This window comes from Lontra canadensis, unplaced genomic scaffold (assembly GCF_010015895.1).
Source record: "Lontra canadensis isolate GAN:19392208 unplaced genomic scaffold, GSC_riverotter_1.0 scaffold104, whole genome shotgun sequence".
Classification (NCBI taxonomy): Eukaryota; Metazoa; Chordata; class Mammalia; order Carnivora; family Mustelidae; genus Lontra; species Lontra canadensis.
Window position 1 is genome coordinate 2109965 of NW_022631098.1, and position 24294 is coordinate 2134258.

Consider the following 24294-nt stretch of genomic DNA (forward strand, 5'->3'; position numbering starts at 1 on the left):
GTATCAACTAAGTTTATGATAAAATTACATAATTTCCTGTGAAGCAAACTGAAGTGAGTACAGCTGCCCCGTGTACAGCACAGGGGTTAGGAGCACCGACTCTGTATACTTGAGAATGCAACTTAGGACTCCCCGGAAACCTAAGAGCCTTCTGTTGAACAGAAGCCGTGCCAATAACCAACAGCTGAGTGACACATATTTGGCATGTTATATTGTGTTCCTACAATAAACCAATGTAGAGAAAACAAAATGTTAATAAGAAAATCACAGGAAGGGAAAATACATTACACTCCTGTATTTATAAAAACAATATGTGAATAACTAGACCCACACCGCTCAAAGCACTGTGGTTTGACAGTCCTCTGTACACACAAATTTATAAATAAACCTATGAAGTGAGAATTAAGAAGAGGTGAATAAATGAGAACCAATGAGAAAAAATAGGGAGTATTTCAAATGCTTATTTCTGCAATAAATGAAAACACTTCCTTTTATGATAATAACTGCACTTAGAAGAGCAGTAGTTTAAACAAAATAGATACTTAGCACAAATGTACTGTTTATTTTTTTTAAAGTTTTTTTTTTTTTTTTTTTTTTTAAACTTGACAGAGAGATCAGATCACCAGTAGGCAGAGGAAGGTAGAGAGAGAGGGGGAGGCAGGTTCCCCTCTGGCAGAGAGCCCCATGCACGGCTCCATCCCAGGACCCCGAGTTCATGACCTGAGCCGAAGGCAGAGGCTTAACCCACTGAGCCACCCAGGTGCCCGCCCCCCACCCCCTCGCCACCAAAATGTACCGTTAATGACAATGTCCATCTGACAGTTTAAGTTTGAAGTAATTCTGAACATTATTTATAGTTTAAAGTTGAATACCAACCTCTCTGATTAGCAACAAACCCAGGGGAACTTTGCATGCTCCTAACAAATAAAACAAAATAGTTAGACATTAAACAAGTTCTGCTGGCAAGACACACTCTAATCTAGTAACAGTCACACCTGAATACACTGAATGAAAAGGTAACAGATCTCGCTCAGACAAAAAAGACCAGCTTATTTTTTTGGAGGGGTGACCAAATCTTACTTGCTTCAGAAGTGGCACGTAAGCACTCACGCACATATGACTTTAACCATCAAGCTTCTATTCAGTGCAGTATGCATTAGAGAACTTTAACATCCCATTAAGGATTTGACTTGACTTTAGGAAGTAAATGTATTTAAGAAAGCTATGTATAAAATTTTATAGTTATTACTTTTACCGCTAGAGAGATCTTCCCAGAGAAATTCTGATTTCACATAGGACTCTATAAATACTTCAAAATCCCAAAGCTAATTTATTAAATTTATCAAATTTATTACTATAAAACTAGTCTATCCAGCCTCTAATAAGAGAGAAAAGCAAACATATAGCTCACAATATAAGGTGATTCTCCCTTTATAATGGTTACCCAATGACAGACACTACTCTCTTCCTGGGAAATCTGTTGAGCCTCTCCCAACAGGAACAACAAAACTTACCAAACTGATTAAGCATTTTTTTAAAGAAAGATTTATTATTTGAGAGAGAGAAAGAAAGAAATAAAGCAGACTGCTCGCTGAGCAGAGAGAGCTTGACGTGGGGCTTGATCCCAGGACCCTGAGATCATGACCTTGAGCCAAAGGCAGATGCTTAACCGACTAAGCCACCCAGCTGTCCCTAAACATTTTTAAGAAGCACCAACCAACCTGGAGAATAACTCACGAAGAGCCTTTTATTTTTATGTAGTATCTTGTCAATAAGATATCTCAGTAACTTATAAATATTTACAGTTATTAATTAAATTTTGAATGTTTTTTTTTTTAAGAAACATTTTTTTTTTTAAATTCTATTTATTTACTTGACAGGGAGAGAGATCACAAGTAGGCAGAGAGGCAGGCAGAGAGGGGGGGAAGCAGTTTCCCTGCTGAGCAGAGCCCGATTTGGGGCTTGATCCCAGGACCCTGGGATCATCACCTGAGCCGAAGACAGAGGCTTTAACCCACTGAGCCATCCAGGTGCCCCTGAATGTCTTTTTTTAAAAATTTTTTTAAAAATTTATTTATTTATTTAGAGAGAAAGACTGTGTGAGCAGGGGAGAGGCAGAACGGAGAGAATCTCAAAATCTCCCTGTTGAGGGGACGCCGGGGTCCCTTATATACAGAACCAACCAGGTGCCCCAGATTATCAATGTTTTTGAAGATTATTTGAAAGGGAAGAAATGAGTTGAAAAGGAGGAAAAAAGGTAAGACTATCAAATAAGATGTAGTACAAAGTTGAACAGAAAGCATTTGGAGTCATTTTAGCAGTTTAAACTGAGAAAGGAAATTGAGCCCCTGCTGAGTTTTTGTGTTTTTTTATTTTTAAAAGATTTATTTTACAGAGAGAAAGGGAGCAAGAGCAGGAGGCACAGAGGGACAGTTCCAAGCAGATTCCCTGCTGAGCGCAGAGCCCTGAGTGGGGCTTGATCTCACAACCTGAGCTGAAACCGAGGGCTGGATGCTCAACTGACTGAGCCATCCAGGTGCCCCGAGACCCTGCAGAATTTATGTCAGGTGTTCACTGGTAGCTCTGGGAGAAAGGGTAGAAAATTCCAGTTTTTATACTAGATTCTAAAGTTAAATAAGAGATGTTATAAGTGATACCAGTAAGGACTGGCATCCAAGGACGCCAAAACTGGCATTCCAAGGCCATGACCTAGGTAAACGGTGGGCACTGCTACCATGAGGAAATTCGAAATTAAAGATTCAAAAAGTAGCATTATTATTCAAGCTTGTTTCTTTATAGGGCATGAACCAATAAGGCATGAATTCAACACATCAATTCTTTGCATGAAACTATGTGAGGGAATTCACACAAGACTGGCATTAGATTTGTATTCTAGCCAGAGATCTGCCTCTAACTTGCTATGGGAACGTGGAAATGTCATTAAACATCTGTAAATCTCAATTTCTTTTTTTTTTTTTTTAAAGATTATTTATTCATTTATTTGACAGAGATCACAAACAGGCAGAGATGCAGGCAGAGACAGAGAGGGGGAAGCGGGGTCCCTGCTAAGCAGAGAGCCCCATATGGGGCTCAATCCCAGGACCCTGAGATCATGACCTGAACTGAAGGCAGAAGCTTAACCCACTGAGCCACCCAGGCCCCCCCCCACCTTTTTAAAGACTTATTTATTTGCTAGAGAGAACAAGCGAGTGGGAGTACAAACAGGGGTAGCAGCAAGCAGAGGGAGAAGCAGAGTAAGCAGCCTGATGTGGGATTTGATCCCAGGACCCCCGGCATCATGGCCTGAGCTAAAGGCAGCTGCTTAACCAAATGAGCCACCCAGACGTACCTCAATGTCCTGATTTCCAAAGATTTTATTCAAGTAGGCATTTTATGGCAAATTATTCCAATAAAAACCAAATGAATATCAATAACCTCTAGGGTAAATTTAAAATTAGATCAGTATCACAGAAATGCACTGTGTGGGTCATAAGAAGATTTAAACCTGAATAGCTTCCTACATGTGTTTGCGTTCCAAAATCATGCATGTTCTGATAAGCTTACTATACAGGCTTTTTATTACCTGATCTGAGAAAGTGTATGGTCTAACTTCTTCCATAGAGATGACATAATTGCTGGGACATCGTTTGATGTTTCTAGATCATAAGAAGAAAAGTTTCTTAATAAAAACAGTTGAAGAAAATTCACCCCTTGATTTAGACACAAAAATGAACACAGAAAACAAACTTTTCTTTCAGCTGTTGACATGTTGGAAACTAAGAAATAAGCCTCTTTTGTAATATAACCTGCAAAGCTATAAATGAGATTGCCTTCTTTTCTTAAGCCATTGAGTATCAGATGCAATATGAGGGGAAATGGAAATTTGTAAAGCCTCTGAAGCTTTTATAGATTAACTTTATACCGTCTTTGTATTAAAAAAAAAAGACAAACTATTTTTTTTAATGATTTTTAAGTAATCTCTACTTCCAACATGGGGTTCGATCTCACATCCCTGAGACCGAGCACTGCATGCTTTACCAACTGTGCCAGTCAGGTGCCACCCCAAAAAGACAAACTACCTTAAATATGTTCTATTTGACATCATGTTATATTTGAAAGTTAATAAGCTGATTTATAATAAATACCATAAAGGTTATGCAAACTCCTTTGACTATGGAAATTATTTTGCTACAACTGATGTTTTTATGTCCACATCAATGCAACTGCTCAGCAACCACTTAATAAAAGCCCCATCAGTTACTATTCTTAGGAGTTACAGGTAACATTCCTGGGAATGGATTCATTTTTTTAGGATATGCTCTAAAAGCCCACAGTGATAGGAAACTTCTAGGATATTTAAAATCCTTACCATATATTTTGAAAAAACTCAAACCAGAGAAAGCTACCCAACATAAAAATGGGACTAAACCTTTGTATTCCAGTAGCATATTCTTTTTATTGTTGTGATCGTAGAAAAGTTATATGGCTTCTCCAATTCTCAGTTTTCTGATACTTAAAAATGATCTTAATAATCAACCTGTAACTGGGTTATTTTAAGGACTGAAGTAAAACTAAGGAAAGCATCTAGCACAAAGCTGTCTAGAGACAAAAACTCAATAAATAAATAGATGAGCATGTTTCCTTTTTTTCAGTGTTATTGTTTTATGGTTCTTTTTTTAATGTCGTCAATTATAAAATTTATCAGTATTAGAGAATAAAATAATTTCAACTTTTTCCCTAAAACATTAACTTAGGCAAGTATTATTTTATATTTTGGTTACTATAAACCAGAATTTTATGATTGGTTCCTGTGTCGAGATTTAGACTACCAAGACCTTAAAATTAAAATTTTGGCTTGAAATTCTATAACACACAGCAATGCTGTTCACCAGTTTAGACATCTAGACTTATGAATTTTATTTTTTAAGAAAATTACTTTGTTATATTTGTTAGCATTCAGATTTTTGTCACACATTTATCAATCAATATAAACGCAAATTAATTAAATATTTCCCAGCAAAACTTATCTCATCACAACTAAGAAGCTTTCTTTTGGCTATTAAGAAAATTAATAGCCTTTAAAAATTATTTCTGATTAAAACAATTAGAAAAATACTGTATAAAATAGAAAAGAATTCTTGACCCTCAGTTCTTACCTTTTGCTTTCATAGCTACATATTCATTCAGAATTGTTGTCAAGTTTTTTCCAAACAAGGACTGAAAAAAAAAAAAAAAATCAAGCATTACAAAAATTGTGTAATACTATTCATAATTTCTCACCATGAAACACTTCACTGTATAAAGTTATAAAAGATCTGGATTTTTTGATGAAGAAAAGATTAAGATAAGAACAGGTTATCAAAAATGAAGAGTCACTTAACTTAGGGGTTGCATGAAATCCATAAGTCAAGAATCTTGCCTGTGTGAATAGGACACTATGACTATGTCACATTAGCTAATAAGATAATCCAAAGGCAGAAAAAGCAGTTTTCAGCTGCGGGATAGGGATCCAGTCACATAGCAATTAATTTTTTTATCTTTTAAAAAAAGTATTTATTTGACAGAGAGACAGCAAGAGTGGAAGCAGGAGAGGGAGAAGTAGGCTTCCCTCCAAGCACGGAGCTCAATGCACGGCTCCATCCCAGGACTCTGGGATCATGACCTGAGCCGAAGGCAGATGCTTAACAACTGAGCCATCCAGGTGCCCCATATAACTCTTTAAAAACAGTAAGGACCGGGACGCCTGGGTGGCTCAGTGGGTTAAGCCTCTGCCTTCGGCTCAGGTCATGATCTCGGGGTCCTGGGATCGAGTCCCGCATCGGGCTCTCTGCTCAGCAGGGAGCCTGCTTCCCTTCCTCTCTCTGCCTGCCTCTCTGCCTACTTGTGATCTCTGTCTGTCAAATAAATAAATAAAATCTTTAAAAAAAAAAAAAAAAACAGTAAGGACCAACTCCTAATTTGCCCTCCCTATCCTGAAAGCCATGTGAACCTGCCAAAAAACAAAGTGAAAAAAATCGCTGAGCATAAGAGTTCTCAAGGATCAGCACCTTCCTATTTTTACCTCCATCCTCTCTGAAACTCATTTCCTGTTTCTTCTACTACTGAAGCTCAGGTTTTTATTACCTTAAATCTGAGGTCATAAGAATCTGGAAGGCTTACTTTCACACATAAAAGTGGACAGGTTAATTCTTAATTTGCAGAGTCATTTGTTGTGAAGAATAAGTAAGGATAGATGAAACATGTCTAAGACAATGTCTACCATAGGACAGGTGACCAGTCTCCTTTTCTTTCCTGAAGATTTCTACTTTGTTGTTTCTTAACTAAAGCCTGAAATGTCTGGCGATTTGCTTAATGCTAACCTAGTCATTATGCCTTGCCTTAATTGTAGTAGCTAATAATTTGTGAACGACTGGTATTGTGTCTCTCAAAATTCAGGTCAGGACACAGTGGAGAAAGTGGCCATCTACTAAGCCAGGAAGACAGTCATCACCAGGAACTGAATTGGGGCATTTTGATCTGGGAAGTCTCCAGACTTCCCAGCCTCCAGAACCGGGAGAAGATACAGGGGCTGGGTGTGCGTGTAGCTACTGGGGGGCCACTGCAACTGGGCCCTCGCAGCAGAAAGAGCTATATAACACCACAGACATGTTCATCCATGTAAACAAACACGCCTATGTCTCCGCAGATTTGTACAAATATATAGACTGTATTTCTTACTTATATTTATATATAGATTTGTACAAATACCAAATATGGCGTCATAGTGCTATCTCTATGATTAACTACAATATGACTACGATTCAACACCACAGGTTTTGTTCTTAGGCTTATCTTTATCTTCTTTCTCCCAGAGAGTCCTGGTTCCAGTTATATACAATAAGTTTCACTTATTTGCTGAAAATGGCTAATTTAGAGGAACTCAGAGGAATTTACTTAAGATTCATTCATGCTGTTGTGTGAATCAACAGTGTGTTGTTTTCTATTGCTTAGTAGTATTTGATTCTATGGCTGTACCATAGTTTACCCACTTACTGGCTGAAGGACAATGTGTTTTTTTTTTTTTTTGGTTTTTGACCATGACAGATGAACATTAGTGTGCAGGTTTTTATGGGAACATATTTTTCACTTCACCTGGGTGTATGAGTGCTGGGTCACATGGGGAATGTACGTTTTACCTTTATAAATAATTATCAATCTGTTTTCCAAAGTGGTGGTATGGTTTTACGTTCTCATCAGCCATGAATGTGAGTTCCTGCTGCTTTGCATCCTACTGCCAAGAATCTGACAGTTTTTAAAATTGTGTTTTAGAGGCGCCTGGGTGGCTCAATGGGTTAAAGCCTCTGCCTTCGGCTCGGGTCATGATCCCAGGGTCCCGGGATCGGGCCCTGCATGGGGCTTTCTGCTCAGCAGGGAGCCTGCTTCCTCCTCTGCCTCTGCCAGCCTCTCTGCCTACTTGTGATCTCTGTCTGTCAAATAAATAAATAAAATCTTAAAAAAAAATTGTTTTAAATTAGCCATTCTAATATATATTGGTATCTCAGAGTATTCATTTGTATTTATTCCAATAACAAATGACTTGGAGCATTTTTTCTTTTTTGTGGAAGTTTTTTCCCATAAGCTTATGGTCATCTTCAGATTCCTTGCCCATTAATTTCATTAAAAAAAAAAAATGCAGTTTTTCGGGCGCTTGGGTGGCTCAGCGGATTAAGCCGCTGCCTTCGGCTCAGGTCATGATTCCAGGGTCCCGGGATCGAGTCCCGTGTCGGGCTCTCTGCTCAGCAGGGAGCCTGCTTCCCTCTCACTCTCTCTCCCTTCCTCTTTGCCTACTTGTGATCTCTATCAAATAAATGAATAAAAAAAATCTTTAAAAATAATGTAGTTTTTAAAAAGATATTCTGGGTATAAATCCTTTATCACATGTATGATAATGTAAATATTTTCTTCTAGCCTGTGGCTTGTCATTCTTGGGACAGTCTATTGTAGAGCAAAATTTTTAAATTTCTACAAAGTCTAATTTACCAATTTATCCTTCTAATTGTCAGTGCTTTTGGTGTCACATCTAAAACTCATCACCAAACCCAAGTTTACAAAAATTTTCTCCTGTGTTTTCTCCAAAAAAATCTTATAGTTCTACATTGTACCTCTGGTCTATCTTTACTTTGGTTAATCTTTGTATGCGGTATGTGTAGAGGACCTTTTTTTGAATCTGGATGTCTACTTGTTCTATTTTCATTTGCTGATAAAATTAGTCTTTGTCCAGTGAATTGCCTTTGCACTTTTGTCAAAATCAGTTTTGTGTGTCTACATTGGGATCTATTCTGTTCCACTGATCTAAGTGCCTCACCTTCCTCTAATGCCACTCAATCTTGATTGAGGTTTTTGTTTTCTTTAAATATTATTTATTTATTTGACAGAGAGAGAGAGAGACAAAGAGAGAGAGAGACGGTGAGAGAGGAAACACAAGTGGGAGAAGGAACACAAGAAGCAGGCTTCCCACTAAGCAGGGAGCCTGATGTGGGGCTTGATCCCAGGACCCTGGGATTATGACCTGAGCCAAAGGCAGACGCTTAATGACCGAGACACCCAGGCACCCTATGATCACCAGAGATTTTAAGTCTTACAATCAAGTAATGGGAGTCTTCCAACCCATCCTTTTAAAAAATTATTTGGGCTATTTTAGTTCCTTTGCTTTTCCATATACAATTCAGAATTACAGCTTGTTGCTATCTATAAAAATGTTTGTGGAGATTTTGATTGTAATGGATATATAGATCAAAATGGGGAGAACTGACATCTTAAATGAACACAGTATGTTTGATATTCTTCAGCAGTTTTTTAAGTTTTGTTCAGGTTTCCTCCACAGAGAAGTAGGTTGTCTGCGACAACTGAAATGAATCTAAGGAGACATGTTCAAAATAAATTAACAAAACACTATGTCAAATAATGCAGCTCCAAAATATGTCCATTATATTCCAAATCATGCTCTGTTGGTCTCATGATATTCTAAAAAGGGGACAATAAGATAACAAAACACTTGTTTTTCATTTGTCTAAAGTAAGCGACTAGACATAGGAAAAAGATAGGTTGCTACAATATACAATAGAGCAGTTGGCTTAAATAACAGGCATTTCTTATTCTGGAGACTGGTGAGTCTCAAATCAACGTGCTGGCCAATCTGGTTCCTGGTGAGGGCCAACTTCCTGGCTTCTAGACATCTCCCTTCTTGCTGTGTGCTCACACGGGATCCCCTCTGTCTCTTCAAGGAGAAAGATCCCTCTCTTCCAATTCTTGTAAAGGCAATAATAACTTCACAATGGGCCCTACCTCATGACCTAATCTAAACCTAATTAATTTTCAAAGGCCCCACCTCTCAATACCATCACAGTGGTATAACATCATCACTGGTTAGGGTTTCAACATGAATTTTGGAGGGACACAAGTATTTAGTCAACAGCACACAGAAAACAAATGAGCCCCAAGACAAGCAGTAGTGGAACTAATTAGAACTGAGAGTGCTGGGGTTCCTGGGTGGCTCAATTGGTTAGGCATCTGCCTTTGGCTCAGGTCATGAACCCGGCGTCCTGGGATCAAGCCCCATATTGAGCTCTCCCCTGCTTCTCCCTCTCCTGTTCCCCCTGCTTATGCTGTCTCTCTTTGTCAAATAAATAAATAACACCTTAAAAAAAAAAAAGAAATGAGAGTATTATTTTTTAAAAAGGTTTTATTTATTCTTTCGACAGACAGCATGCATGCACCAGAGAACACAAGTGGGGCAAATGGCAGAGGGAGAAGCAGGCTCCCCACTGAGCAGGGAGCCTGAGGTGGGGCTCTATCCCAGAACCCTGAAATCGCAACCTGAGCCCAAAGTAGACGTTTAACTGACTGAGCCACCCAGGCGCCCTGAGAGGGTCATTTTGAAACTGATTCGGAGAAGCCAAATTTTGGCATAAATGTGTGAAAAGAAGAGCTGCCTTCTTTAGGTCTTTCCAGCCACGCATGAATACTATCAAATCTCTACCAATTTTGATACTACCAATGAGCTGATGTTAAGACTGGTGTTTATAGTGTCTCATGTTGGTCAATGAGGAAATATTTCCCTTAAGGAACAAAGCACTCACCAGTAAGCAGGCTGGGATAAAACCTTCATCTGTACAATGTTCCGCATATTCTTTTAAATTTGAACTTTCCAAAATAAAAGTCTGGCAGGTAGAAGTGAGGTTTTCCTGTTGTAAGTAACCTAAATGAGAAACAGAAGGTCAGGTAATTCCAGTAATTTCTGTACTTTCACCAAAAGGCCGCAGAAATGCAGTTTCATATCAGAAATGGAACCTCAGGTGGAATGTCCTGGGTTTCTGCAGCCTTGCCCAGTGCCACTAGTTTGTGCTGCAGGACAAAGTAGTCTTTTTTTTTTTTTTTTAAGATTTTATTTATTTATTTGACACAGAAACTAAAAACATGCGATATTTGATCAAGTAAATTAATGCACAGTAATGCTTGCAAGCAAATCTATAAGTGACAGGAAAACGAATAAAGAAATGATCAATGTTCTTCTACCCCATAACCTCCATACTGACCAGGCTGGCAGACAGTTATAAAAATAAGTTACTGGATAATCACAAAACTATATTCTCCCAACGTTGCTGTTTACGTGTTTTCACTTAATTGCCTAATGGTTTAAGAGAAAAATGAACAAAAGACCTGCTTTGAAGGAAAGGAAAGAAAGGCACTCCTTTGATTTTTTAATTTATGCCTTTAGGAATCAAAACACTATTTCAATAAAACTTGAGCATTTACATCTAACTGACATTTACGGAACAATCTTATTTATCAGCGTGTGGTACCTGCACATCATGAATGCTTCATTTGTCTTGACTAGCAGCCTATCCTTGTTCTTTTGTTTCTTAGCATTATTAGTGTTTACCTAAATCCACAACTCAAAACAGTAGCATAGTACTGCAAGAACACTGGACAGGGTATCGGGTTCTTACTCTATTTGATTAAAATAAACACTGTAATTTGGGGCAAAAAAAAAAAAATCCACATATCTTCCAGGATTAAGGTTCCTCATGTGTAAAGCATCACACTTGCTTTGACTTGTGGATCAAATCTGGTGAAAGTACTCCCTTGTGTAAAGCCCTTCAACCACTTCCCATAGCACTCAGTTTTAATTTCTAAATTCTCAGCAGCTTCAGCTGGAATGACAATATAAGGACTTCTAAAAATCCTCTCCTCCATAAAAGCAATGAGAACACTGGCACAAATTATTTAAAAAAGAAAAACGTTTACAGAACTCAGAAAATAACCAAAGTTTTCAAAGCATTTGAGAAAAACAGAAGATCAGACAGGGCTGGAATTTTTCCAAAGACCCATTCCCATTCCCAGATATTGTCATAATTTGATCGGTGTGAAAATTATCGGAAAACCTGCGCTTGCATGGCTTGTCTTTGAACTGAATCAGAATTTACCCAGGACAAAGAAACTTCTTTAAGATGTTTGCTCAAAACTACCCGCAGGAATTTGCTTACTACTACAGCTGCCTGTGACGAAGAGCGGGACAAACAAGCTAAACACACACAGAGCTGGGGTAGGAGCAGTCCGTGGCCGACTGAAGAGCGAGGGGGTACTCACGGGCTATTAGAATGACGGGCAGAGGCAGTGTACACACTCAGAAGAGATCGACAAGACCCTAAGCCCTCACCTCTGGCTGACCGATACAGCCCTGAGTGAGCAGGAATAAGGCTAAGGCAGAGTTGTCAACTGCTCAGCGGAATGGTGAAGCATGCCCCAGCACACACACAGCGCTTGAGCAAACAGTGGGAGACTTAGCGACTCCAAGCAATTAAAAAAAAAAATAACTGGGGGCTGCTGGGGGGCTCGGTTGGTTAAGCGTCTGCCTTTGGCTCAAGTCATGATCCCAGGGTCCTGGGATTCAGCCCCGAATGTGGCTTCCTGGTCAGTGGGGAGCCTGCTTCTCCCTCTCCCTTTGTTGGTCCCCCTGCTTGTGCTTTCTCTCTGTCAAACAAATAAATAAAATCTTAAAAAAAAAAAAAAGAAAAAACAAAACAAAACAATGTCCCATCGTAGACTATAAACTCAGAGAACAGAGACTGCACAGACTCAGTCGAGGCGGCCGTTCACAGCAACGGCCGAAACAACAGCAAAGAGCCCGAACCAACACGGGGGAGGCAGGAGAACCGTATTACAAGAGCGGTCACATTGTATTACTTAAAATATCTGATTTCCAGCAAAAAATTCTGAGATATGCAGAGAAACAAGAAAGTATGTTTCATATACAGGGCAAAAAATGAAAGCAGTCAATAAAAATCATCCCTAAGGAAGCCAAGGGTTAAAATTTTAAAAATCAGCTACTTTATATTTTAAAGATTTAAAAGAAAAAAAGAGGAAGAGAAAGAAAAAGAAAGAGGAGAGAAAGAGGAAGGAAGGCAGGGAGGGAGGGAGTGAGAGAAACATTAGCGCACACTGCACTGCGTGCAGAGCCTGAAGCTGGGCTCAACCTCTGAGATCACCACCTGAGGGGAAATCAAGAGTGAGATGCTTAACCCTGCCTCACCTGATTGTCCCCCAAATCAGCTTTTTTTTTTTTTTTAAAGATTTTATTTGTCAGAGAGAGAGAAAGAGCTAGTGAGCACAAACAGGGAGAGCCGCAGGCAGAGGGAGAAGCAGGCTCCCTGCTTAACCGACTTAGCCACCCAGGCATCCCCAAAATCAGCTGTTTTAAGTAAGCTCAGAGGACTAAAGAAAACTATTTCTAAATATCTAAAGAAAGCTGTGAGAGGAATGTTTCATCAAAAAGAAGAAAAACAGAAATTTTACAAAAAAAAACAAGTAGAAATTCTAGAGTTGAAAAGTAAAACAACTAAAATGACAAATTCCCTAGAGGTGGACTCAAAAGCAGATGTGAAGAGGCAGATGAAAGAATTAGTGAACCTGAACACAGATCAAATGAGATTATCCAGCATAAGGAATAAAAACAAAAGTATCAGAAAAAGTTAACACACTTTGAGACGTGTGGAACACCATCAGTTATGCTGACATAAGCATAATCAAAGTCTGAGAAAAGAGACAGAAAAAGGCAGAAGGAATATTTGAAGAAATAATGTCCAAATAATGAACATCCAAAATTTTAGAAAACACATTAATTTATTTATCCAGGAAGTTCAATAAATTCCAAGTAGGATACACTGAAAGAAATCCATACCTAGACACCTCATAATGAAACTGCTAAAAGACAAAGAGAATTTGCACAGCAGAGAGAAACAGCTCATGGCATCACAAATGATCCTCAGTAAGATTAACAGCTTTTTTCTCATTAGAAACCATGGAGGCCACAGGCAGGGAGATGAGGCAAAGTGCTAACAACAACAAAAAGTCAACCAAGACCAACAAAACCCCTTCAAAATGGAGACATTAAACTAGTCTTACATTAAAAATACAAAATGAAACAAAACCCAGAGACATTGTTGCTAGCCGACTTTCCCTTTAAAAAATACTAAAGGGAGTTCTTTAAATTAAAATCAAAGGACACTAGACAGTGAAACAAATCCATGTTAAAAAAAACCACTAATAAAGGTAACTGTATAGGTAAACATAAAACAGTGTAAGTTACTTTTTTTTTTTTTTAGATTTTATTTATTTATTTGACAGGCAGAGATCACAAGTAGGCAGAGAGGCAGGCAGAGAGAGGAAGGGAAGCAGGCTCCCCGCTGTGCAGAGAGCCCCGGGGCTCGATCCCAGGACCCTGGGATCATGACCTGAGCCGAAGGCAGCGGCTTAACCCACTGAGCCACCCAGGTGCCCCTGTAAGTTACTTTTTGTTTGTAACTCCCCTCTGCTTTAAATGACAACTGTATATAATAGTTAAATATAAATGTGGGTTGGTAATCATAATGATGAAGATATAATTTATATGTCCTTAAAAGCAAAAAGAAGGTAGAAGCGAATGGAGTTATACAGGAGCGAAGTTTTTATATACTATTTAAATTAAGTTGGTATTAATCCAAACAAGTATTTTAAGTTACTTGTAACCTCCAAGCAATCACTAAAAAAAAAACCTCAAAAATAAAAAATATAAAGGAAACAACAGTTGTGGGGGGCACCTGGATGGCTCAGTTGGTTAAGTGTCCTACAACTCTTGTTTTTGGCTAAGATCATGATTTTGGGAGCCTGGGATAGAGCTCCACTGGGATAGAGCCCAGAGCCCTCAGTGGGGAGTCTGCTTTAGGGTTCTCGCTCTCTCCCTCTGCCCCCTTCCTGCTCACAAGCATGTGCTCTCTAAAATAAAAATTAAGAAAAAAAAAAAAAAGGAAAGATAACAGAATTAAAACGGTAAATTGGATTTAACACAAAAAAGGCAGTAATAGAAGAGTAACAGAAGTAAACATAAAATACATATAGACTATAAGCAACAGAACAGCAGGCAAAATCCTTACCTTATCAGTAATTACATTAAATGATAATGGTTTAAACAATAAAAAACTACAGACTTACAGAATGAATAAAAAATATGATTCAAGTACATGCTCTCGACAACACAATTTACATTCAAACACACAAATAGTTTGAAAATAAAAGGATGGAAAAAGATGTACCATTCATATAGTAACTAATTAGGAGTTGGAGAGGCTATACCAGTATCAGAAAAATTAAGATAAATATTGTTAGTAGAGACAAAGATAATGATAAAACATTCAATCAATCAAAAAGATAACACTTGTAAGCACATATGCATGTAAAACCAAGGTTCCAAAAAACACGAAGCTGAAATTAACAGAAGTGGAAAAGGAACTAGACAATTCACCAAAGTTACAGACTTCAACGTCCTACTTTCAATAATAGACTAGAGAGCTCAATAAGTAAACAGAAGGCTTGAACACTATAAACCAACCAGACCTAACAGACATGTATAGTGTACTCCACCCAACAACAGCAGAATATACGTTCTTAAGTGCACGTGGACATCCTCCAGGATGAACCACACATTAGGACATAAAGTCTCAATAAACTAAAAAATACAAATTATATAGAGTATGCTCTCTGACCACTAAAAACTAAAATTAGAAATCAGTAATAAGGGGGAGCTTGGGTGGCTCAGTCGTTAAGCGTCAGCCTCCCGCGGGGGTTATGATCCCAGAATCCTGGGATGGGTCCCTCGTCTGGCTCCCTGCCCAGTGGGAAGCTTGCTTCTCCCTCTCCCCCTCCTTGTATCCCCACCCCCACCCCCATCTCTTTCACTCTGTCAAATAAATAAATAAATAAATAAAATCTTAAAAAAAAAAAAAAGGTAATAAGAAATTCACAAATATGCAGAAATTAAACAACGCTCTCCTAAAAAAATCAAAGGGTCAAAGAAGAAAACAAAAGGAAAGTAGAAAATATTTTGAGATTAAACAAAAACACACATTAAAACATACAGGATGCAGCTATAGAAGTGCTTAATGGTATATTTATATTGTAAATACATTTATTTCAAAGATGAAAGATCTCAAACCAATAACCCACCCTTCCATTTTCTAAACTAGAAGGGCAAATTAAACCCAAAAGAAAGCAGAAAGAAGAAAAAAGGTATCAGAGAAGAAAAATGAGAGAATTTAAATAGAGAGAAAAGTCTATGAAACAAAAAGTTGATTCTCTAAAAAGATCAACAGAAATCGACAAATCTTTAGAAAGGCTGACAAAGAAAAAAAAAAGACTCAAATTCCAAAGTTCAGGAATGAAAGAGGGGACATTACTATCAACCTTACAGAAGTAAATTACATTATAAAAGGATACTATAAACAGTTGTGTGCCAACAATTCAGAAAGCTCAGGTGAAACAAATATTTCTTAGACAAGCCATGAACTAAACTGACTCAAGAATATACAGAAAATCCGAATAGACTTAAAACAAGTACAGATTGAGCTGTAATAAATACTCTTTTCATAAAGAAAGGCCTAGGATCAAATGGACTTAGTGGTGAATTCTATCAAATGTTGAAAGAAGTTTCACCAACTCTTTAAAAAAAAAAAGAGAGAGAAAGAAGCCACCTCATATCAATCGCTGATATTAGTAATAATTTGATACTAAAACCAAAGACATCGCAAGAAAACTACAAACCAATATCCCTTATGAAAAAGCAGATGTAGTAATTTTCAACAAAATACTAACGAACTAAATCTATTAACGTTTGAAAATGATAATACACCATGACCAAGTGCAACTGTGCCAGAAATGCAAGTCTGGTTCACTAAAACAAAAATAAATCAATGGTTACATTGATTTATTTTTGTGAACTGAGTGAGTAAAGTTGCCCCAATACATTGTATTAGCAAAATAAAAGACAAAACCATGTTACTGTCTCAACACACGTAGAAAAAAATCATGTCACAAAATCCAACACCTTTTCACGATAAAAATATGAGACTATAAGGGAGTTTCTTCAACCTGATAAAGGCATTTATGAAAAGCTCACAGCTAACATAATATTCCAAGGTTTAAGAGTCAAAGCTTTGCCCATAGGATCAGGGACAAGACCATGCCTGCTCTTACAATTTCTATGCAACACTCTACTAGAAGTTCTAGCTTGGGCAATTAGGAAAGAAACTAAAGTAAAAAGCGTCCACACTGGAAAGGGAAAAAACAAAACAAAACAAAACAAAACCATTGTCCTCATTTGCAGATAACATGAAATCCTAAATAGAAAATTCTAAGGAATCCATGTACACACAGAAAAACTATTAAAGTCAATAAATGACATCAATAAGGCTTCAGGATATGAGATGACTTTGCAAAAATCGGCTGCATCTCTATATACTTACAACGAACAATCCAAAAATGAAATTTAAAAAACCAATTTCATTTACAACAGAATTATAAAGAATATTTAGGATTAAGTTTAACAAAAGGAGTGTATGATCCTACTAAAACCTAGAAATATTACTAAAAGATATTAAAGAAGACTAAATAAATGGATAGACCTCTCTCGATTATGTATTAGAAAAGTTAATGTTATTCAGATGTCAATATTAGATTCGACCCAATTCCTATCAAAATCTTAGATGCCTTTTGTGCAGATATTAACTGATCCTAACAATCATAGGGAGTAACAAGGGACCCAGAGTAGTTAAAACAATCTTAAAAATGAAATCTTGCACCTACCCACTTCAAAACATACTACAAAGCAATGGTAACCAAGTAAGGCGGTACTAGCATAAAGGACAGACATATGGATCAATGGGACAAAATTAACATTCCAGACTTTTACAGTCAATTGATTTTCAAAAACAGTGCCAAATCAGCTCAATGGGGGAAATATTAGTCTTTTCAACAACTGGTGCTGGGAGAACTGGATACCCACATGCAAAACAATGGCATTGGACCAAAATAATGAAATTACACCTCATACCAAATATAAAAACTAAAAATAGATTACATGTACAAAGGTAGGAGCAAAAACTCTTAAAGTCTTAGAACAAAACATGGGTGTAAATCTCTTTATGTAGGATTAGGTAATGGTTTCTTAGGACATCTGAAGAACAAGCAACCAAAGAAAAATTAGATAAATTGAAGTTCATCAAAAGTAAAAACATTTGTGCTTTCAAGGATACTATGTAGAAGTGAAAAGACTGATGGAAAGGTGCCTGGGTGGTTCAGTCAGGTAGGCATCTGCCTTCAGCTCAGGTCCTGGGATCATGCCCTGTATTAGGCTCCCTCTCAGTGGGGAGCTTGCTTCTCCTTCTCCCTCTCCTCCCTGCTCATACTCTTTGCCCGTATCTCTGTCGTTGTCTCAGTCTCTCTCTCTCAAATAAACAAAATCTTAAAAAAAAAAAAAAAAAAAAAAAAAAAGAAAAAAGAAAAGATGATGGACAAAATGGAAGAAAATATTCCCAAGTCATCTATCTGATAGGAGCCAGAATCCAGAATACGTAAAGAACAAATCAATAAGCATTTAAGAAGAGGCTCAACTTCTTTGGTAAATAGGAAGATATAACATCAAAACCACAATGAAATGTATCAATTCATACCCACTAGGATAACCAGAATTAAGAAAGATAGTACTGGCAAAGATATGATGAAACTGGAAATCTCACACGTTGCTGATAGGAATAGAAAATGGTGCAAAATCATTCAAAAATCACTTGGGAAGTTCTCAGAAATATTAATATAGAATTGCCACCTGACCAAGTGATGCTACTCTTAGGTACATATCAAAGAGAACTGAAACAGAGAAACTGAAACATTCTTTACATTCTGCAAGACTTGTACATGAAATGTTCACAGCATTTTTCTTAATAGCCAAAAAGTGGAAACAACCAAGCCAAAAAAAAAAAAAAAAAAAGGCAAAAAGTGGAAACAACCCAAATGTCCATCAATGAATGGACAAAATGTGGACTGTCCATATAGTGGAACATTATTAAGCCATGAAAAGGAAGTAACTACTTCAACTTGGTACAACATGTATGAATCTTGCAAACAAATTTTTAGGAGTCAGATCAGAAGGCCACAAATTGTAGACCATTTACATGAAATGTCCAGAATAGGGGAATCCACAGAAACAAAAAGTAAATTAGCAGTTGCCAGAATTTGGGCAAAGGGGGCAAATAGGAATGACTATTAACAGGTCTGGGGTTTCTTCTGAGGATGATGGAAATGTTCTGGAATTAACACTGTGGTGATGGTTGCAAAACACTGTGAATATACTGCCTATTTGTGTAAATATAGTGGAAATCAGTGAATTTTACATCTTGTGAGATGTGAATTGCATCTCAATGAAAAAATGTAGTCCCAAATTCTTCCCGTTATACGAAGCTCTACCTGTTTTGCATCCTAATTTTTTTTTAAAGATTTTATTTATTTATTTGACAGACAGAGATCACAAGTAGGCAGAAAGAGAGAGAGGAGGAAGCAGACTCCCTGCTGAGCAGAGAGCCCAATGTGGGGCTCGATCCTAGGACCCTGAGATCATGACCTGAGCCGAAGGCAGAGGCTTTAACCCACTGAGCCACCCAGGTGCCCCTGCATCCTAATTTCTTCTCTAGGCTTTTATCATACCATTCTGTCTCTCCCAGACTAACTGGTCTTTCCATTCTGCAAATTCACATATGCTCTGATATCAAGACCTTCATATACTCCATTCCCATTGCTTCAGCTGCTTATTATCTTAGTCTAGCTAATTCCAACTCATTCTTCAGGTCTAGGGTTAACTACCATTCCCTCAGAGATTTTTTTTTTTTTTTTGCATCCTCTCAGTACGTGCCATACTCCTCTTAACAAATACTAGATTCCCTTATACCTACCACTGTAGTAGACTTAGCTTAAGGCTGATACAATACTCCAGTATTTAACTACAAAAGCAATTATTTAGGTCTCTTGTCTTTATAATTATATGGTTCTACTCTTTTTCACCTGGAACTGTATCTTTAACCAGGTCCACCACGTCAAAAAACTACTTAGAGCGCCCATGAAGTCATTATATACAAAGATTATAAAATGAAAGGGCAAGAAAATTGTCATTCCATTTTAGGAAATACCCTAGCTGGGATCTGGGAACCAACTCACCACTTTCTACTTATAGTTCATGAATCAGTTTCCCAACAGCTTGCTCACTAATGCTACAGAGAGAAACAAACAAATATACAAATAAAAAACCAAAGATACTGTCCTTTGGAATAGGGGAAGACACTTAGAAACCATGATATACCTTTTATCTCATATACTATTACTTCAGTATCCCCATCAGTGATGAGGTGACATCATCTCAAATATGAAATTAGATCAAAGATAGATTGCTATTTTCCCTCTTTTTATTTTTCACAAATAACCCAATATAAACAATTATAATTCTATAGCCGGCTGAAAAGAAATCATGATGTTTTTTTTTTTTTTTTATGATGGTTTACTTTCTAACAGTTACGTTATTTGGAATAAGTCAGCTGCTACTACGATTTCACCAATACAGAAATTTATAATGTATATGAACCACTGGAGTCACTTTGGAAACAGGGCAGCTGGAGTTTTTTATAGGTTTCAAAATTTAAACTGAATATAAACAATTTCTTTTCATGGGAGAGTTTCAAAAGGACTAAGCACCCCAGATGTATTCATAACCACTTGAGACTTCTAACAGGTGGTGGTGTGAAGTCAAATTCCTAAGGTGGATTTTTCTGTAGACCAAACATTCTCAAAAATAACACAGAACTAAAGGGATGAATTTGGTGAAGAGGGAAGGAAACAAAGAGAAGATCACCCTTTTAATGCATAAATCACAGATGTATATGCAATATATGAACAGTGTATTTGTGATATTAAAGTATCGTATGGGGGATCAGGGGGAAAATCCTAAAATACTCCTTAAGGGGATAACAATAAAATAAGGTTGAGAAACTGCTCTAGGCAGAATGTAGACAGAATGAGCCTTTCTCAGAAAAAAATATGGTCATTAGTGCTAGCTCCCCTGGCCTAGGATTATCACATATCAGGCAGTTTATGATTTATCGTAAGACATTATACTTGAGTACACACTTGAGAAAAGGTTTTGCTAAAAAGCTGGATTACTTCTATAAAGTGTTTAAAAATTATAATGCATCTTAAAACAGTAATATCTAAGTATTTATCTTCTGCTCTTAAAAAACATGCCCAGCTGTGGGCAATCTAGAGATTACATTTTAGATTAGACTTGATGTATTTTGCTTTACTTTTAGAAAAATAAAACAAAGAGCTAAAGTTAATAAACCAACAGTGGAGACAAAATGAAATACTAAAAATAATCCAGAAGAATGCAGGAAATAAAAGAGCAAGAAACAAAAGGGACAAATAGAAAACAAATGGCGAGATAGTAAATTCATTTTAACTTTTTTTTTTTTTTTTAATTAAGCCTAGGCCCAATGAGGGGCCTGAACTCATGAACCCAAGATTACGAGTCCCATACTCTACCAATTGAACCAGACAGGCACCCCAAGATAGTAGACTTAAACCTAATTTAGCAATCCTACTTCAGTATTTACTCAAATGAAATGAAACATGTCTACACAAAAACTTATAAGCAAGGCTGTAAACATTTTATAAGTTTATATAAGTTATATAAAACCCAAACCAAACCAAATATCCATCAAGTGGTGAATACATGAATAAAATATATACATAAAATAAAATAGAGCAAAAAAAAAAAAGTGGGGTGGGTGAGATGGATTTAATAAGCTTTCCTTAGAGTAGGGTATGTTAAAAACAGAACAAGTTCCTGAATAAATGGACAAAAGAATGAATGGAAAAATGAACAAATGAATAAAAATCAATGATCAAGGACAGTCTTCCTTCAGTATTCCTCAGCATTTGAAGGAAAAGCAGTTTACAGCACATACGTAACCTCTTGGACCTTGGTTTCCACCATCTTATCATAGAGCAAGCAACTGCTACTTTTCTGGGTAGATTAAGAGAAGATTAAGAAAGAAGTGAAAAAAAGATTTAACATCTTTGGTCTATAATCACAGAAAGAGCAGTTTGTAAAGCTATGATGCATGTGTGCAGGGGTGTGGGTAGCTAAATCCTGGAAATTCAGGCAGAATGGCTTATTTTATTCTGCAGCATCAGATTATGAGAGGAAAAAGAGACTTCAGCATTCTCAACATGATCCATTTTCCAAGGGTAGAGCTGATTATGTGCTTGTATAGACAACGTACGCATTTCCCCCAACTCTTCTATTAGACGTGACCATAGGATTAAGTTTATATTCAAAGTGTTCCTAGGGACTTTGCTAGTGCCTTCTGGCTTCTACTCAAACTTAACAGAGATTATTAGAATTAGTATTTGTGATTTCACTGTTTTAAATATTTACAGATGCTTAATTCTTAGATACTTCTGACACTGCAACAGATTAAACCCAAGTATAAACATTACTTTCAGGGCTTTCATTTTGTTCTGATAGTAAAAAGTATCAGAGGAACACGCCTTAAACCTGATTTCTAAATGAGATACCCTCTAGCAATCGAAATTGCTCAAGTGATTGTTATATATAAAGTACGCTTTACCCCCAGGGAGGGGGAGAAATTAAAACCTAGCCGCCCACATCAAAGCCCATTAAGTCATTAGGTGGCCCTTCAGTAGGTGAGCTTCATTCTCTTGCTGGGCTGCAGGGCACTGGGAGCCCTCCTAGAGACATTAACAAGTGCCTCTGCAAGCAGATTTATTCAGGAATCACAAAATTTAGATCTGAGATGGACCTTGGGCTTTGGTTTTTCCAGGATCTACGGGTGGTTACATGAAAAGGAGAAAACCCCAAATCCCCACAGCATTCTGAAATTACACAGCCCAAGTGGTCCTGAAGGTGGGGTGAATTATTCTAGACTAATTGATTTGGATGGTGAATTAGAATACCATCCAGGTTGATGATCGCTTTAGATGGAAAAAACAAAAACAAAAACAAAAAAAACAATTCTTCAGGGGCACCTGGCTGGCTCAGTCAGTAGAGTGTGAAACTGTTGATCGGAGGGTTTTAAGATGGAGTCCCACATTGGGCATACAAATTACTTAAAGATAAATTCTTTAACACACACAAATATACACACAAATTTTTAAAAAACAAAACAAAAACCATGCGTAATATTGGGCAATCTAGAGTTCCCATTTTATTATTTCTTAAAGATTTATTTATTTGAGAGAGCAAGAGCAGAATGGGGGGGGGCAGAGGGAGAGGGGTATATAATCTCCAGAAAAGTCCATGTAGAGCTCCACCTGGGGCTCGATCTCTTGACCCAGAAATCATGACCTGGGCCAAAACCAAGAGTCAGATGTGTAAATGACTGTCCCAACCAGGGACAACCTCTTTTTTATAATTTATTTCTTAAGTACGTTCCGTGCCTAACATGGAGCCCAATGCGCAGCTCGAACTCACAACTCCGAGATCAAGACCTGAGCTGAGATCAAAAGTCAGATGCTTAGCTGACTGAACCACCCAAGTGCCCCTAGAGTTTCTATTTTAGATTAGACTTGATGTAATCTGTTTTACTTTTGTCTTACAAGTTCCAAAACAACGCTGTAAATTATTGAGTACTTCAATATTAACTATATATATAGCCACTTCTCTACTTGTAAAAATCTTATCATTGTTAAATACTTGATTGTAATCAATTCTCTATCAGAATAACAGGGGAAAGTTTTAGGTCTAAATTATTCCAAATCTCAAATGTTACAATGAAAATACAAAAGAGGGAGCAATGATCTCTTACTAGAATACAAATAATTACTCTTCAATTAACGTTAGTCATCATTTTTTTCCTAAAAACACCTTTAGAATAAAATAACTATCTTTTGTGTAAACTTAGTAAGATGTACAAATAAGTAAGAAAGCATGCCTGAGTGTCCTTTTTTCTTAATATTGTCCTCTGCCTGCTTTTCAGTGGAGGTAGAAATGAGTAGCAAGTTAAATAGACTGAAGGAAAATATAACTGGAAAAGAGAAGGAAAGATAAAACCCTAACTACATCTAGAGTATTCAAATTTTAGAAACTGAGATGCCAAGAGTCTGCCTTCTCTTCTTCCTATTTATGGAGAGGGAAAGCTAAAGAGAGAGGTGACTGATGAAGAAAGCAAGAGATATCAAATCCCCCTACCTGAAAATACCTCCTTTACATGTTATAATTTCCCAGAAGCTTTTGATTATTTAAAAATGTAAGCAATTCTTGGGAAGACTAAACCTGCAGCGCCTTATATTACTAGATCCACAAAACAAAGTTTCTGTCTATAAAGAAGTTACCTAAATGGACCCAGAAGATACATATGCAAGTAACTGTAATACAAAGCAAAGGTGGTAAGACAATAGGACTTATTTTATGAGAGGAGAGGGGCTTGAGAAAGTATTACCAATTTGGGGAAAATTATGAATGGTATAAAGAGGTGAGTCTTGAAGGATGGTTGGGGAATCCCAAAAAAGCCAATGAAAAGCATACATGGAGAACATGTTTGGGGAATGTGCACTGTCTGGAGAAAGCATAATATATGCGGAGAACAGCTGGAGATACCACTGATAAGACAGAATGGGTAAGGATCCAAAAAAGCTGTAAATGTCATCAATGACATATTTTTATAAGTAAATAATACAGATAATCTGGATAAGAGAAAACAGAGTTAATAATCTAATGACCTATTCAGTAGGCAAAAAAGAAATGTTATGATCACAGCTGTAATTCTGTAGATATTTACTAAATATTTATAACATCTTAGATACATAAAGGTGAATAGGATCAGTGGCTCTTGACCTTTCAGGTGTGTTAGTTCTGATTCTGTTTGTCTTCAAATCCCCCCCCCC

The 24294-nt window shown here is 37.2% G+C and overlaps 1 protein-coding gene across 3 annotated transcripts in view; it reads right to left on the reverse strand.

Annotated features, from left to right (window-relative positions):
* LOC116855605 (protein NPAT) overlaps positions 1-24294 on the reverse strand; it is a 55543-nt gene that overhangs the window by 27304 nt on the left and 3945 nt on the right. For all 3 annotated transcript variants that reach the window (XM_032838465.1, XM_032838463.1, XM_032838462.1), the window contains exons 2-5: positions 10119-10237; positions 5157-5217; positions 3584-3656; positions 877-917 (exon numbers count right to left, since the gene is read on the reverse strand). In XM_032838465.1, the coding sequence (XP_032694356.1) occupies positions 877-917; positions 3584-3656; positions 5157-5217; positions 10119-10237 (294 nt within the window). The remainder of the gene's footprint in view (positions 1-876; positions 918-3583; positions 3657-5156; positions 5218-10118; positions 10238-24294) is intronic.